The sequence below is a fragment of the Cydia amplana genome, chromosome 2 (assembly GCF_948474715.1).
Source record: "Cydia amplana chromosome 2, ilCydAmpl1.1, whole genome shotgun sequence".
Taxonomy (NCBI): Eukaryota; Metazoa; Arthropoda; class Insecta; order Lepidoptera; family Tortricidae; genus Cydia; species Cydia amplana.
The window spans coordinates 439379-453927 of record NC_086070.1 but is presented as its reverse complement, the minus strand read 5'-3'; the positions used below and the strand labels follow the sequence as shown (position 1 = coordinate 453927).

At 60.1% G+C, this 14549-nt stretch overlaps 1 protein-coding gene across 1 annotated transcript in view; it reads right to left on the bottom strand.

Annotated features, from left to right (window-relative positions):
• Positions 1–390: 390 nt before the first annotated feature.
• The window catches only part of LOC134655685 (unconventional myosin-Ib-like), a 31943-nt gene continuing 17784 nt past the window's right edge, over positions 391–14549 (bottom strand). The window contains exons 20-22 of the mRNA XM_063511136.1: positions 12270–12443; positions 10680–10810; positions 391–506 (exon numbers count right to left, since the gene is read on the bottom strand). Coding sequence (XP_063367206.1) covers positions 395–506; positions 10680–10810; positions 12270–12443 — 417 coding nt within the window. The 3' untranslated portion in view covers positions 391–394. The remainder of the gene's footprint in view (positions 507–10679; positions 10811–12269; positions 12444–14549) is intronic.

Here is a 14549-nt window from a genome sequence, read left to right as displayed (position 1 = left end):
GACTCGACTCGGAGCCGACACGAATTCTGAGCGAGTCTCACACCACGGGCGGTTTAATAACCAGATGCGTGGTATATCACTGCGAGAACGATACATTTCAATCACCCGTTCCCACGTCGGTAACTCCGCAGCGATTCGAGCGGCAAGAGTACCTTCATCTGAGCAGAAGAGAACGCCTGCTTGTTCTTCGCAGCACAGCCCCTTGCGGCACGTGTGTCGTGTACTCGTGAACAGGCGTCCGGGTCCATCAGAGCAGCAAGCGCAGTCTGCACCTGTCAGCAGACGAGTACCTCAGGCGCGCGCCCGTCTCCGCGTCTCCCGGCGCGTCCATCAGAGCAGCACGTCCACCGGTGAAGAGTGTGACTGTTCAGGCACGCGCCCGTCCCCGCGTCCATCAGAGCAGCACGTCCATGCGGCTGCCGCGCCGCACGAGCCGCGCGCCGCCCTCGCCGCCCAGCAGGTGGAACGAGATCGTCACGATCTGCTGACCGAAGTTCGCCTCGAATCTGAAAACGAGTAACGTTGAAATAGTTTGTGACCCCCGTTTTATGATTTATTCGCGGTGAAAAGCTTAATTATGTTTGGCTATGACTTTCTTTGAATACTAACTCTATTCCACAAAACCCCTGGGAAGAGGAAGACCTTTCCCGACACATGGTTGTCCAGTATCAAGACGGAGATGAAAGCCCAGAACCTAACCCCTATGACAACCCAGAATAGAGCGTCCTGGCGCCGCCGTACAAGGGGGCCCGACCCCAGATAGAACTGGGACTAAGGGAAGGAAGATGTCTACTCTATTTGAAGTAGTTAAAGTGTCGCCGTGCCGTATGTGTAGACGAGTGTATACTGACTCGGAGGCGATGTTGACGTGCGGCGTCTGGCCGACGGCGTTCTGCACGACGAGGAACAGCTTGGTGGCCAGCTCCAGCACGTGGCAGGTCCGCAGCACCAGGTCGCCGCGCCGCCGCCACGCGCCCTCGCCCTGGATCATCAGGTTGTATACTCACTCGGAGGCGATGTTGACGTGCGGCGTCTGGCCGACGGCGTTCTGCACGACGAGGAACAGCTTGGTGGCCAGCTCCAGCACGTGGCAGGTCCGCAGCACCAGGTCGCCGCGCCGCCGCCACGCGCCCTCGCCCTGGATCATCAGGTTGTATACTCACTCGGAGGCGATGTTGACGTGCGGCGTCTGGCCGACGGCGTTCTGCACGACGAGGAACAGCTTGGTGGCCAGCTCCAGCACGTGGCAGGTCCGCAGCACCAGGTCGCCGCGCCGCCGCCACGCGCCCTCGCCCTGGATCATCAGGTTGTATACTCACTCGGAGGCGATGTTGACGTGCGGCGTCTGGCCGACGGCGTTCTGCACGACGAGGAACAGCTTGGTGGCCAGCTCCAGCACGTGGCAGGTCCGCAGCACCAGGTCGCCGCGCCGCCGCCACGCGCCCTCGCCCTGGATCATCAGGTTGTATACTCACTCGGAGGCGATGTTGACGTGCGGCGTCTGGCCGACGGCGTTCTGCACGACGAGGAACAGCTTGGTGGCCAGCTCCAGCACGTGGCAGGTCCGCAGCACCAGGTCGCCGCGCCGCCGCCACGCGCCCTCGCCCTGGATCATCAGGTTGTATACTCACTCGGAGGCGATGTTGACGTGCGGCGTCTGGCCGACGGCGTTCTGCACGACGAGGAACAGCTTGGTGGCCAGCTCCAGCACGTGGCAGGTCCGCAGCACCAGGTCGCCGCGCCGCCGCCACGCGCCCTCGCCCTGGATCATCAGGTTGTATACTCACTCGGAGGCGATGTTGACGTGCGGCGTCTGGCCGACGGCGTTCTGCACGACGAGGAACAGCTTGGTGGCCAGCTCCAGCACGTGGCAGGTCCGCAGCACCAGGTCGCCGCGCCGCCGCCACGCGCCCTCGCCCTGGATCATCAGGTTGTATACTCACTCGGAGGCGATGTTGACGTGCGGCGTCTGGCCGACGGCGTTCTGCACGACGAGGAACAGCTTGGTGGCCAGCTCCAGCACGTGGCAGGTCCGCAGCACCAGGTCGCCGCGCCGCCGCCACGCGCCCTCGCCCTGGATCATCAGGTTGTATACTCACTCGGAGGCGATGTTGACGTGCGGCGTCTGGCCGACGGCGTTCTGCACGACGAGGAACAGCTTGGTGGCCAGCTCCAGCACGTGGCAGGTCCGCAGCACCAGGTCGCCGCGCCGCCGCCACGCGCCCTCGCCCTGGATCATCAGGTTGTATACTCACTCGGAGGCGATGTTGACGTGCGGCGTCTGGCCGACGGCGTTCTGCACGACGAGGAACAGCTTGGTGGCCAGCTCCAGCACGTGGCAGGTCCGCAGCACCAGGTCGCCGCGCCGCCGCCACGCGCCCTCGCCCTGGATCATCAGGTTGTATACTCACTCGGAGGCGATGTTGACGTGCGGCGTCTGGCCGACGGCGTTCTGCACGACGAGGAACAGCTTGGTGGCCAGCTCCAGCACGTGGCAGGTCCGCAGCACCAGGTCGCCGCGCCGCCGCCACGCGCCCTCGCCCTGGATCATCAGGTTGTATACTCACTCGGAGGCGATGTTGACGTGCGGCGTCTGGCCGACGGCGTTCTGCACGACGAGGAACAGCTTGGTGGCCAGCTCCAGCACGTGGCAGGTCCGCAGCACCAGGTCGCCGCGCCGCCGCCACGCGCCCTCGCCCTGGATCATCAGGTTGTATACTCACTCGGAGGCGATGTTGACGTGCGGCGTCTGGCCGACGGCGTTCTGCACGACGAGGAACAGCTTGGTGGCCAGCTCCAGCACGTGGCAGGTCCGCAGCACCAGGTCGCCGCGCCGCCGCCACGCGCCCTCGCCCTGGATCATCAGGTTGTATACTCACTCGGAGGCGATGTTGACGTGCGGCGTCTGGCCGACGGCGTTCTGCACGACGAGGAACAGCTTGGTGGCCAGCTCCAGCACGTGGCAGGTCCGCAGCACCAGGTCGCCGCGCCGCCGCCACGCGCCCTCGCCCTGGATCATCAGGTTGTATACTCACTCGGAGGCGATGTTGACGTGCGGCGTCTGGCCGACGGCGTTCTGCACGACGAGGAACAGCTTGGTGGCCAGCTCCAGCACGTGGCAGGTCCGCAGCACCAGGTCGCCGCGCCGCCGCCACGCGCCCTCGCCCTGGATCATCAGGTTGTATACTCACTCGGAGGCGATGTTGACGTGCGGCGTCTGGCCGACGGCGTTCTGCACGACGAGGAACAGCTTGGTGGCCAGCTCCAGCACGTGGCAGGTCCGCAGCACCAGGTCGCCGCGCCGCCGCCACGCGCCCTCGCCCTGGATCATCAGGTTGTATACTCACTCGGAGGCGATGTTGACGTGCGGCGTCTGGCCGACGGCGTTCTGCACGACGAGGAACAGCTTGGTGGCCAGCTCCAGCACGTGGCAGGTCCGCAGCACCAGGTCGCCGCGCCGCCGCCACGCGCCCTCGCCCTGGATCATCAGGTTGTATACTCACTCGGAGGCGATGTTGACGTGCGGCGTCTGGCCGACGGCGTTCTGCACGACGAGGAACAGCTTGGTGGCCAGCTCCAGCACGTGGCAGGTCCGCAGCACCAGGTCGCCGCGCCGCCGCCACGCGCCCTCGCCCTGGATCATCAGGTTGTATACTCACTCGGAGGCGATGTTGACGTGCGGCGTCTGGCCGACGGCGTTCTGCACGACGAGGAACAGCTTGGTGGCCAGCTCCAGCACGTGGCAGGTCCGCAGCACCAGGTCGCCGCGCCGCCGCCACGCGCCCTCGCCCTGGATCATCAGGTTGTATACTCACTCGGAGGCGATGTTGACGTGCGGCGTCTGGCCGACGGCGTTCTGCACGACGAGGAACAGCTTGGTGGCCAGCTCCAGCACGTGGCAGGTCCGCAGCACCAGGTCGCCGCGCCGCCGCCACGCGCCCTCGCCCTGGATCATCAGGTTGTATACTCACTCGGAGGCGATGTTGACGTGCGGCGTCTGGCCGACGGCGTTCTGCACGACGAGGAACAGCTTGGTGGCCAGCTCCAGCACGTGGCAGGTCCGCAGCACCAGGTCGCCGCGCCGCCGCCACGCGCCCTCGCCCTGGATCATCAGGTTGTATACTCACTCGGAGGCGATGTTGACGTGCGGCGTCTGGCCGACGGCGTTCTGCACGACGAGGAACAGCTTGGTGGCCAGCTCCAGCACGTGGCAGGTCCGCAGCACCAGGTCGCCGCGCCGCCGCCACGCGCCCTCGCCCTGGATCATCAGGTTGTATACTCACTCGGAGGCGATGTTGACGTGCGGCGTCTGGCCGACGGCGTTCTGCACGACGAGGAACAGCTTGGTGGCCAGCTCCAGCACGTGGCAGGTCCGCAGCACCAGGTCGCCGCGCCGCCGCCACGCGCCCTCGCCCTGGATCATCAGGTTGTATACTCACTCGGAGGCGATGTTGACGTGCGGCGTCTGGCCGACGGCGTTCTGCACGACGAGGAACAGCTTGGTGGCCAGCTCCAGCACGTGGCAGGTCCGCAGCACCAGGTCGCCGCGCCGCCGCCACGCGCCCTCGCCCTGGATCATCAGGTTGTATACTCACTCGGAGGCGATGTTGACGTGCGGCGTCTGGCCGACGGCGTTCTGCACGACGAGGAACAGCTTGGTGGCCAGCTCCAGCACGTGGCAGGTCCGCAGCACCAGGTCGCCGCGCCGCCGCCACGCGCCCTCGCCCTGGATCATCAGGTTGTATACTCACTCGGAGGCGATGTTGACGTGCGGCGTCTGGCCGACGGCGTTCTGCACGACGAGGAACAGCTTGGTGGCCAGCTCCAGCACGTGGCAGGTCCGCAGCACCAGGTCGCCGCGCCGCCGCCACGCGCCCTCGCCCTGGATCATCAGGTTGTATACTCACTCGGAGGCGATGTTGACGTGCGGCGTCTGGCCGACGGCGTTCTGCACGACGAGGAACAGCTTGGTGGCCAGCTCCAGCACGTGGCAGGTCCGCAGCACCAGGTCGCCGCGCCGCCGCCACGCGCCCTCGCCCTGGATCATCAGGTTGTATACTCACTCGGAGGCGATGTTGACGTGCGGCGTCTGGCCGACGGCGTTCTGCACGACGAGGAACAGCTTGGTGGCCAGCTCCAGCACGTGGCAGGTCCGCAGCACCAGGTCGCCGCGCCGCCGCCACGCGCCCTCGCCCTGGATCATCAGGTTGTATACTCACTCGGAGGCGATGTTGACGTGCGGCGTCTGGCCGACGGCGTTCTGCACGACGAGGAACAGCTTGGTGGCCAGCTCCAGCACGTGGCAGGTCCGCAGCACCAGGTCGCCGCGCCGCCGCCACGCGCCCTCGCCCTGGATCATCAGGTTGTATACTCACTCGGAGGCGATGTTGACGTGCGGCGTCTGGCCGACGGCGTTCTGCACGACGAGGAACAGCTTGGTGGCCAGCTCCAGCACGTGGCAGGTCCGCAGCACCAGGTCGCCGCGCCGCCGCCACGCGCCCTCGCCCTGGATCATCAGGTTGTATACTCACTCGGAGGCGATGTTGACGTGCGGCGTCTGGCCGACGGCGTTCTGCACGACGAGGAACAGCTTGGTGGCCAGCTCCAGCACGTGGCAGGTCCGCAGCACCAGGTCGCCGCGCCGCCGCCACGCGCCCTCGCCCTGGATCATCAGGTTGTATACTCACTCGGAGGCGATGTTGACGTGCGGCGTCTGGCCGACGGCGTTCTGCACGACGAGGAACAGCTTGGTGGCCAGCTCCAGCACGTGGCAGGTCCGCAGCACCAGGTCGCCGCGCCGCCGCCACGCGCCCTCGCCCTGGATCATCAGGTTGTATACTCACTCGGAGGCGATGTTGACGTGCGGCGTCTGGCCGACGGCGTTCTGCACGACGAGGAACAGCTTGGTGGCCAGCTCCAGCACGTGGCAGGTCCGCAGCACCAGGTCGCCGCGCCGCCGCCACGCGCCCTCGCCCTGGATCATCAGGTTGTATACTCACTCGGAGGCGATGTTGACGTGCGGCGTCTGGCCGACGGCGTTCTGCACGACGAGGAACAGCTTGGTGGCCAGCTCCAGCACGTGGCAGGTCCGCAGCACCAGGTCGCCGCGCCGCCGCCACGCGCCCTCGCCCTGGATCATCAGGTTGTATACTCACTCGGAGGCGATGTTGACGTGCGGCGTCTGGCCGACGGCGTTCTGCACGACGAGGAACAGCTTGGTGGCCAGCTCCAGCACGTGGCAGGTCCGCAGCACCAGGTCGCCGCGCCGCCGCCACGCGCCCTCGCCCTGGATCATCAGGTTGTATACTCACTCGGAGGCGATGTTGACGTGCGGCGTCTGGCCGACGGCGTTCTGCACGACGAGGAACAGCTTGGTGGCCAGCTCCAGCACGTGGCAGGTCCGCAGCACCAGGTCGCCGCGCCGCCGCCACGCGCCCTCGCCCTGGATCATCAGGTTGTATACTCACTCGGAGGCGATGTTGACGTGCGGCGTCTGGCCGACGGCGTTCTGCACGACGAGGAACAGCTTGGTGGCCAGCTCCAGCACGTGGCAGGTCCGCAGCACCAGGTCGCCGCGCCGCCGCCACGCGCCCTCGCCCTGGATCATCAGGTTGTATACTCACTCGGAGGCGATGTTGACGTGCGGCGTCTGGCCGACGGCGTTCTGCACGACGAGGAACAGCTTGGTGGCCAGCTCCAGCACGTGGCAGGTCCGCAGCACCAGGTCGCCGCGCCGCCGCCACGCGCCCTCGCCCTGGATCATCAGGTTGTATACTCACTCGGAGGCGATGTTGACGTGCGGCGTCTGGCCGACGGCGTTCTGCACGACGAGGAACAGCTTGGTGGCCAGCTCCAGCACGTGGCAGGTCCGCAGCACCAGGTCGCCGCGCCGCCGCCACGCGCCCTCGCCCTGGATCATCAGGTTGTATACTCACTCGGAGGCGATGTTGACGTGCGGCGTCTGGCCGACGGCGTTCTGCACGACGAGGAACAGCTTGGTGGCCAGCTCCAGCACGTGGCAGGTCCGCAGCACCAGGTCGCCGCGCCGCCGCCACGCGCCCTCGCCCTGGATCATCAGGTTGTATACTCACTCGGAGGCGATGTTGACGTGCGGCGTCTGGCCGACGGCGTTCTGCACGACGAGGAACAGCTTGGTGGCCAGCTCCAGCACGTGGCAGGTCCGCAGCACCAGGTCGCCGCGCCGCCGCCACGCGCCCTCGCCCTGGATCATCAGGTTGTATACTCACTCGGAGGCGATGTTGACGTGCGGCGTCTGGCCGACGGCGTTCTGCACGACGAGGAACAGCTTGGTGGCCAGCTCCAGCACGTGGCAGGTCCGCAGCACCAGGTCGCCGCGCCGCCGCCACGCGCCCTCGCCCTGGATCATCAGGTTGTATACTCACTCGGAGGCGATGTTGACGTGCGGCGTCTGGCCGACGGCGTTCTGCACGACGAGGAACAGCTTGGTGGCCAGCTCCAGCACGTGGCAGGTCCGCAGCACCAGGTCGCCGCGCCGCCGCCACGCGCCCTCGCCCTGGATCATCAGGTTGTATACTCACTCGGAGGCGATGTTGACGTGCGGCGTCTGGCCGACGGCGTTCTGCACGACGAGGAACAGCTTGGTGGCCAGCTCCAGCACGTGGCAGGTCCGCAGCACCAGGTCGCCGCGCCGCCGCCACGCGCCCTCGCCCTGGATCATCAGGTTGTATACTCACTCGGAGGCGATGTTGACGTGCGGCGTCTGGCCGACGGCGTTCTGCACGACGAGGAACAGCTTGGTGGCCAGCTCCAGCACGTGGCAGGTCCGCAGCACCAGGTCGCCGCGCCGCCGCCACGCGCCCTCGCCCTGGATCATCAGGTTGTATACTCACTCGGAGGCGATGTTGACGTGCGGCGTCTGGCCGACGGCGTTCTGCACGACGAGGAACAGCTTGGTGGCCAGCTCCAGCACGTGGCAGGTCCGCAGCACCAGGTCGCCGCGCCGCCGCCACGCGCCCTCGCCCTGGATCATCAGGTTGTATACTCACTCGGAGGCGATGTTGACGTGCGGCGTCTGGCCGACGGCGTTCTGCACGACGAGGAACAGCTTGGTGGCCAGCTCCAGCACGTGGCAGGTCCGCAGCACCAGGTCGCCGCGCCGCCGCCACGCGCCCTCGCCCTGGATCATCAGGTTGTATACTCACTCGGAGGCGATGTTGACGTGCGGCGTCTGGCCGACGGCGTTCTGCACGACGAGGAACAGCTTGGTGGCCAGCTCCAGCACGTGGCAGGTCCGCAGCACCAGGTCGCCGCGCCGCCGCCACGCGCCCTCGCCCTGGATCATCAGGTTGTATACTCACTCGGAGGCGATGTTGACGTGCGGCGTCTGGCCGACGGCGTTCTGCACGACGAGGAACAGCTTGGTGGCCAGCTCCAGCACGTGGCAGGTCCGCAGCACCAGGTCGCCGCGCCGCCGCCACGCGCCCTCGCCCTGGATCATCAGGTTGTATACTCACTCGGAGGCGATGTTGACGTGCGGCGTCTGGCCGACGGCGTTCTGCACGACGAGGAACAGCTTGGTGGCCAGCTCCAGCACGTGGCAGGTCCGCAGCACCAGGTCGCCGCGCCGCCGCCACGCGCCCTCGCCCTGGATCATCAGGTTGTATACTCACTCGGAGGCGATGTTGACGTGCGGCGTCTGGCCGACGGCGTTCTGCACGACGAGGAACAGCTTGGTGGCCAGCTCCAGCACGTGGCAGGTCCGCAGCACCAGGTCGCCGCGCCGCCGCCACGCGCCCTCGCCCTGGATCATCAGGTTGTATACTCACTCGGAGGCGATGTTGACGTGCGGCGTCTGGCCGACGGCGTTCTGCACGACGAGGAACAGCTTGGTGGCCAGCTCCAGCACGTGGCAGGTCCGCAGCACCAGGTCGCCGCGCCGCCGCCACGCGCCCTCGCCCTGGATCATCAGGTTGTATACTCACTCGGAGGCGATGTTGACGTGCGGCGTCTGGCCGACGGCGTTCTGCACGACGAGGAACAGCTTGGTGGCCAGCTCCAGCACGTGGCAGGTCCGCAGCACCAGGTCGCCGCGCCGCCGCCACGCGCCCTCGCCCTGGATCATCAGGTTGTATACTCACTCGGAGGCGATGTTGACGTGCGGCGTCTGGCCGACGGCGTTCTGCACGACGAGGAACAGCTTGGTGGCCAGCTCCAGCACGTGGCAGGTCCGCAGCACCAGGTCGCCGCGCCGCCGCCACGCGCCCTCGCCCTGGATCATCAGGTTGTATACTCACTCGGAGGCGATGTTGACGTGCGGCGTCTGGCCGACGGCGTTCTGCACGACGAGGAACAGCTTGGTGGCCAGCTCCAGCACGTGGCAGGTCCGCAGCACCAGGTCGCCGCGCCGCCGCCACGCGCCCTCGCCCTGGATCATCAGGTTGTATACTCACTCGGAGGCGATGTTGACGTGCGGCGTCTGGCCGACGGCGTTCTGCACGACGAGGAACAGCTTGGTGGCCAGCTCCAGCACGTGGCAGGTCCGCAGCACCAGGTCGCCGCGCCGCCGCCACGCGCCCTCGCCCTGGATCATCAGGTTGTATACTCACTCGGAGGCGATGTTGACGTGCGGCGTCTGGCCGACGGCGTTCTGCACGACGAGGAACAGCTTGGTGGCCAGCTCCAGCACGTGGCAGGTCCGCAGCACCAGGTCGCCGCGCCGCCGCCACGCGCCCTCGCCCTGGATCATCAGGTTGTATACTCACTCGGAGGCGATGTTGACGTGCGGCGTCTGGCCGACGGCGTTCTGCACGACGAGGAACAGCTTGGTGGCCAGCTCCAGCACGTGGCAGGTCCGCAGCACCAGGTCGCCGCGCCGCCGCCACGCGCCCTCGCCCTGGATCATCAGGTTGTATACTCACTCGGAGGCGATGTTGACGTGCGGCGTCTGGCCGACGGCGTTCTGCACGACGAGGAACAGCTTGGTGGCCAGCTCCAGCACGTGGCAGGTCCGCAGCACCAGGTCGCCGCGCCGCCGCCACGCGCCCTCGCCCTGGATCATCAGGTTGTATACTCACTCGGAGGCGATGTTGACGTGCGGCGTCTGGCCGACGGCGTTCTGCACGACGAGGAACAGCTTGGTGGCCAGCTCCAGCACGTGGCAGGTCCGCAGCACCAGGTCGCCGCGCCGCCGCCACGCGCCCTCGCCCTGGATCATCAGGTTGTATACTCACTCGGAGGCGATGTTGACGTGCGGCGTCTGGCCGACGGCGTTCTGCACGACGAGGAACAGCTTGGTGGCCAGCTCCAGCACGTGGCAGGTCCGCAGCACCAGGTCGCCGCGCCGCCGCCACGCGCCCTCGCCCTGGATCATCAGGTTGTATACTCACTCGGAGGCGATGTTGACGTGCGGCGTCTGGCCGACGGCGTTCTGCACGACGAGGAACAGCTTGGTGGCCAGCTCCAGCACGTGGCAGGTCCGCAGCACCAGGTCGCCGCGCCGCCGCCACGCGCCCTCGCCCTGGATCATCAGGTTGTATACTCACTCGGAGGCGATGTTGACGTGCGGCGTCTGGCCGACGGCGTTCTGCACGACGAGGAACAGCTTGGTGGCCAGCTCCAGCACGTGGCAGGTCCGCAGCACCAGGTCGCCGCGCCGCCGCCACGCGCCCTCGCCCTGGATCATCAGGTTGTATACTCACTCGGAGGCGATGTTGACGTGCGGCGTCTGGCCGACGGCGTTCTGCACGACGAGGAACAGCTTGGTGGCCAGCTCCAGCACGTGGCAGGTCCGCAGCACCAGGTCGCCGCGCCGCCGCCACGCGCCCTCGCCCTGGATCATCAGGTTGCATTTTAAAATAGATACTACTGGGGCCGAATACGAGCTAGTATCCCGTACAACTCGTCCTGTGCTCTGAAGTATTAATCAGGGATGTTGTGGATGCCGATTTTTTGACATCCGCGGATGCGGATGCGGATTTTTAAAGGCTCACATCCGCGGATGCGGATGCGGATGTCAAGATAGTACCATAAAAAACGTCAAATATTACATTTTAGTAATTTTTATTCCAAAAAAATGCCAAGTGCGAGTCGGACTCGCGTTCCAAGGGTTCCGTACATTAAGTCCCACTCACGCTTGACTGCTCATTTCTAATAGGTTGTTTTGGTTAACGACTAAATTACCTACCAGTCTAGCAGTTACGCCGATGCTAAGACGTTCCTGTACCGACCTGTTCCACATCCGCATCCGCATTAAATCCGCATCGATTTTATGCGGATGCGGATGTTGAAAATAATGCGGAAGTTCCACGGTTGCGGATGCGGATATTCGCAACATCCCTGGTATTAATGTAAAACAAAAGACGATTTGCAAAACTCAATACTTTTTTCTAGTCTAGTCTAGCCTTAGAAAACTTGTTACAAAATAAAGTAGTTTCCTAAAAAAATTAATTCCTGTAACTTGCGTGCTGTTTATTTACTTACAGATTTATTAAAGATATGAAATTAACGTGAGTACACGTCGTAAGACTCGATAATATGGATGCAGCTAGAGGCGGGCGCATACTGAATTTTTAGAGGAATTATGTGTGGTTACCGCGAGTTATCTTATAAGTTCAATCTACCTAATACTTGTGGTGCCCTGTGTGTGACTCACCGCAAAAAGGCACCCTGGTGCGAGCGGCGCGTCGCGCGACGAGCACTGCGACAGCTCCTCGCCCGAACTGTCGCCCGCCGTCGCGCCGCTTGCGCACTGCAGACAACAACGTTAGTACTATACAGATCTTGTATTATTACTACTACGTACACTTCAATGGTCAGATTGTGATTCTGGCAGGATCGCCATGTGATGTGGGGGTTAAGACAAACAACTGTTTGCTACGATATTGGTATAAATAATGTAAAATGATGTATGTATATGACCTTATATGACGACCGGTCTAGCTTAGTGGGTAGTTACTAGCGACCCTGCCTGTGAAGCCGCGGCGCTGGGTTCGAATCCCGATAAGGGCATTTATTTGTGTGACGAGCACAGATATTTGTTCCTGAGTCTTGGGTGTTTTCAATGTAATTTTGTATTTTTTTTTTGTATATATATATATATATATTTTTTTAGAAACAAACAGTGAGATAGCTTAACCTAACTTTCACACGAATATATAAATCAAATATAACAAACATTCATTGAATTTTAAACAAGAATAAATACATACAATTGGTGGATATTTATGGATATATATATATATATTTATTTATATTTGTGGATATTTATATTTGTATTGTGTCACACTCACCGCGCGCACGTGCACCACCAGCAGGTCGTCGGCGTGCGGCGACAGCGAGAGCCGGTACACGGCGTGCGCCGGGACGCGCCGCTTCACGCGCAGCGAGCGCGCGTCCAGCAGGAGCAGCGCCGCCGTGCTCAGGACGGCCAGGCAGCGAGCTACGCGCCCTGACGAACGCGCCACCTGGTGGTGGAAAAGAAGACTTAGAAAATTTGCAAGTCGTGTAGTTTAAAAAGCCGCCGCCGGGAAACCATGCTCCCGTTTCCCAAAGATATTGTAACAATATTTTTTTAGACCTCATAGGACATCTAGCGTTGGGCGATGGTAATACTTGCATTGATCGTATTAACGTCGGTCCGAAAGCTAATTAGTTGCTGAAAATATCGACAGAGGGCGTGAGTAGCTCGCTGTCTGATTTTTCTTCAATAAAAGGTTTACTTTTATTAATTTACAAATATTAAAACACAATTAAATATTTTATAACTTTCTTCTTTCCTTTTTGGAAATTATTATTTTATTTTTTTATTGAAACGAGTTTCGGTCGCTGTATCTGCGTCGTACGCGCAACGAGACGCAGCGGTGGTAGTATCTGTGGTTCGATCGGTCAGCTGTCATCGGCATTTCGGATGAGATGTTGTAGCGAGAGAATTCCGTTTTCTTCAAAGGCCAGTGTGCCACATTGTTTTTTAAATCGCGGCTTAAACCGCTTAATCGTAAGTATTTTTCTTGATCTACGTATCAAATTGTTCGAGACGTGTTCAGTGCTTATTGTTTTATTACTTATTTTCAGGGAGAATATTATGTTCTACTTATCATAACCTCTGAAGGCCCCATGCATAGACATGAAGGCACGGATTTACAAAGCCGGCTTCTTTTCTGCATTGGGTAAGTTGCTCAACCGTTCTTGCGAATTTTAACCCTCGTCGAGGATCGGCAAAGCCTCATACTTATTGTTTTTAAATTATTTCCAGGGCTTTCAAGAGGAGGTTTCGTTTACCCCTTCAGTTCCCTAGTTAGTCAAGGGCGTCGGCATGAGCGAGGTTGTGCTCCAGGCCGCGCTGAGCTGGTGCTGCCCTTGACCACTTAACTGGCATGGACGTTCGGAGGCGGCTGCTGTGGCACCGGGGTGGTTGAGCTCACCACCACGCGGCTGCAGGGCCCAACTCTCGTGCTTTTTTTTAACCCGAGGTCAGAGTGTTCCCTATTACATATTTTATTAAGGCGCCCAACATTTAATTACCTTTACCAAATAGTTTACCGAGGTCTTCCAGCATCTTGAAACACAGACTCACCCCCTGTGCTCTAAATTTAAATTAAGACTGAGCTAGTTTACTACCATTATTAGTTATTACATAACCTAATCCTACCGCTAAGCTGGCGTAGCAAATTGTAAAGTGAAAGAAATATACCCTTAAATACAGTAATTCCTTATTTTATTTTATACCACTATAGGGCCCCCGCTGAACCCGTAACAGTGGCAGCCCTACGTGTGGCTCTAGGTGTTCAAGCTGGAAGACCATTATTTTATTAATTATTTCCTTTTGTAGTTAATGCGGTTAAGTACCATGTGATGTGTATAATGGAGGTTATAAAGCTATAGCCATCCTATACCAATACCTACTTATTCATTTACCTATGAAGTGTTGCGGTACTGTGTAATTAAAAGTAAATATTCAAATAGAATGTTAGGAACGGTGTATTACTAGTATTTCTGTACCTATTTTAGTGTACATTTATCCTCATTGGTATGGTTGGCAAAATATTTTTTTAAAATATTTGTTTAAAAATAATTCATTTAATAAGAAGTTTTGTTGTAGGAGGTTTTTCGTGTTAAAAGTACAGTCAGTTGGAATTATTAACCCTAGTTTATTAGTTACCCAATATAATTAGTGAATTTTATTTATTAATTGCTGAAAGTGCTAACCATAACCTATATGTTATTCCTTTACCGAAGTGAAGTGTAAGCAAATGATACCTACAATTTTCTTTTAAATAGTACCGCAAGCTTGTCCATTCTTTTTATACTTAGTAGTTGAAGATGAATTTGTCTTTTTGATGTGAACGATGTACAGTCAGCAGGTTATTTTTTTTATAATGTTGTACTAAAATTATTACTGTTGTTCCGGAAGGTGCTTAATTTAATATTAAATATTATTACTTACTGTAGATGCGTAGGAGAATAATTAAGTACAGTCAGGCACATTATTGGTGCTGTATATATTATTACTAAAACTTAATGATAGTGAATTGCGGTTTTGTAAATGGTAGCACAATATATTCATGTAAAAT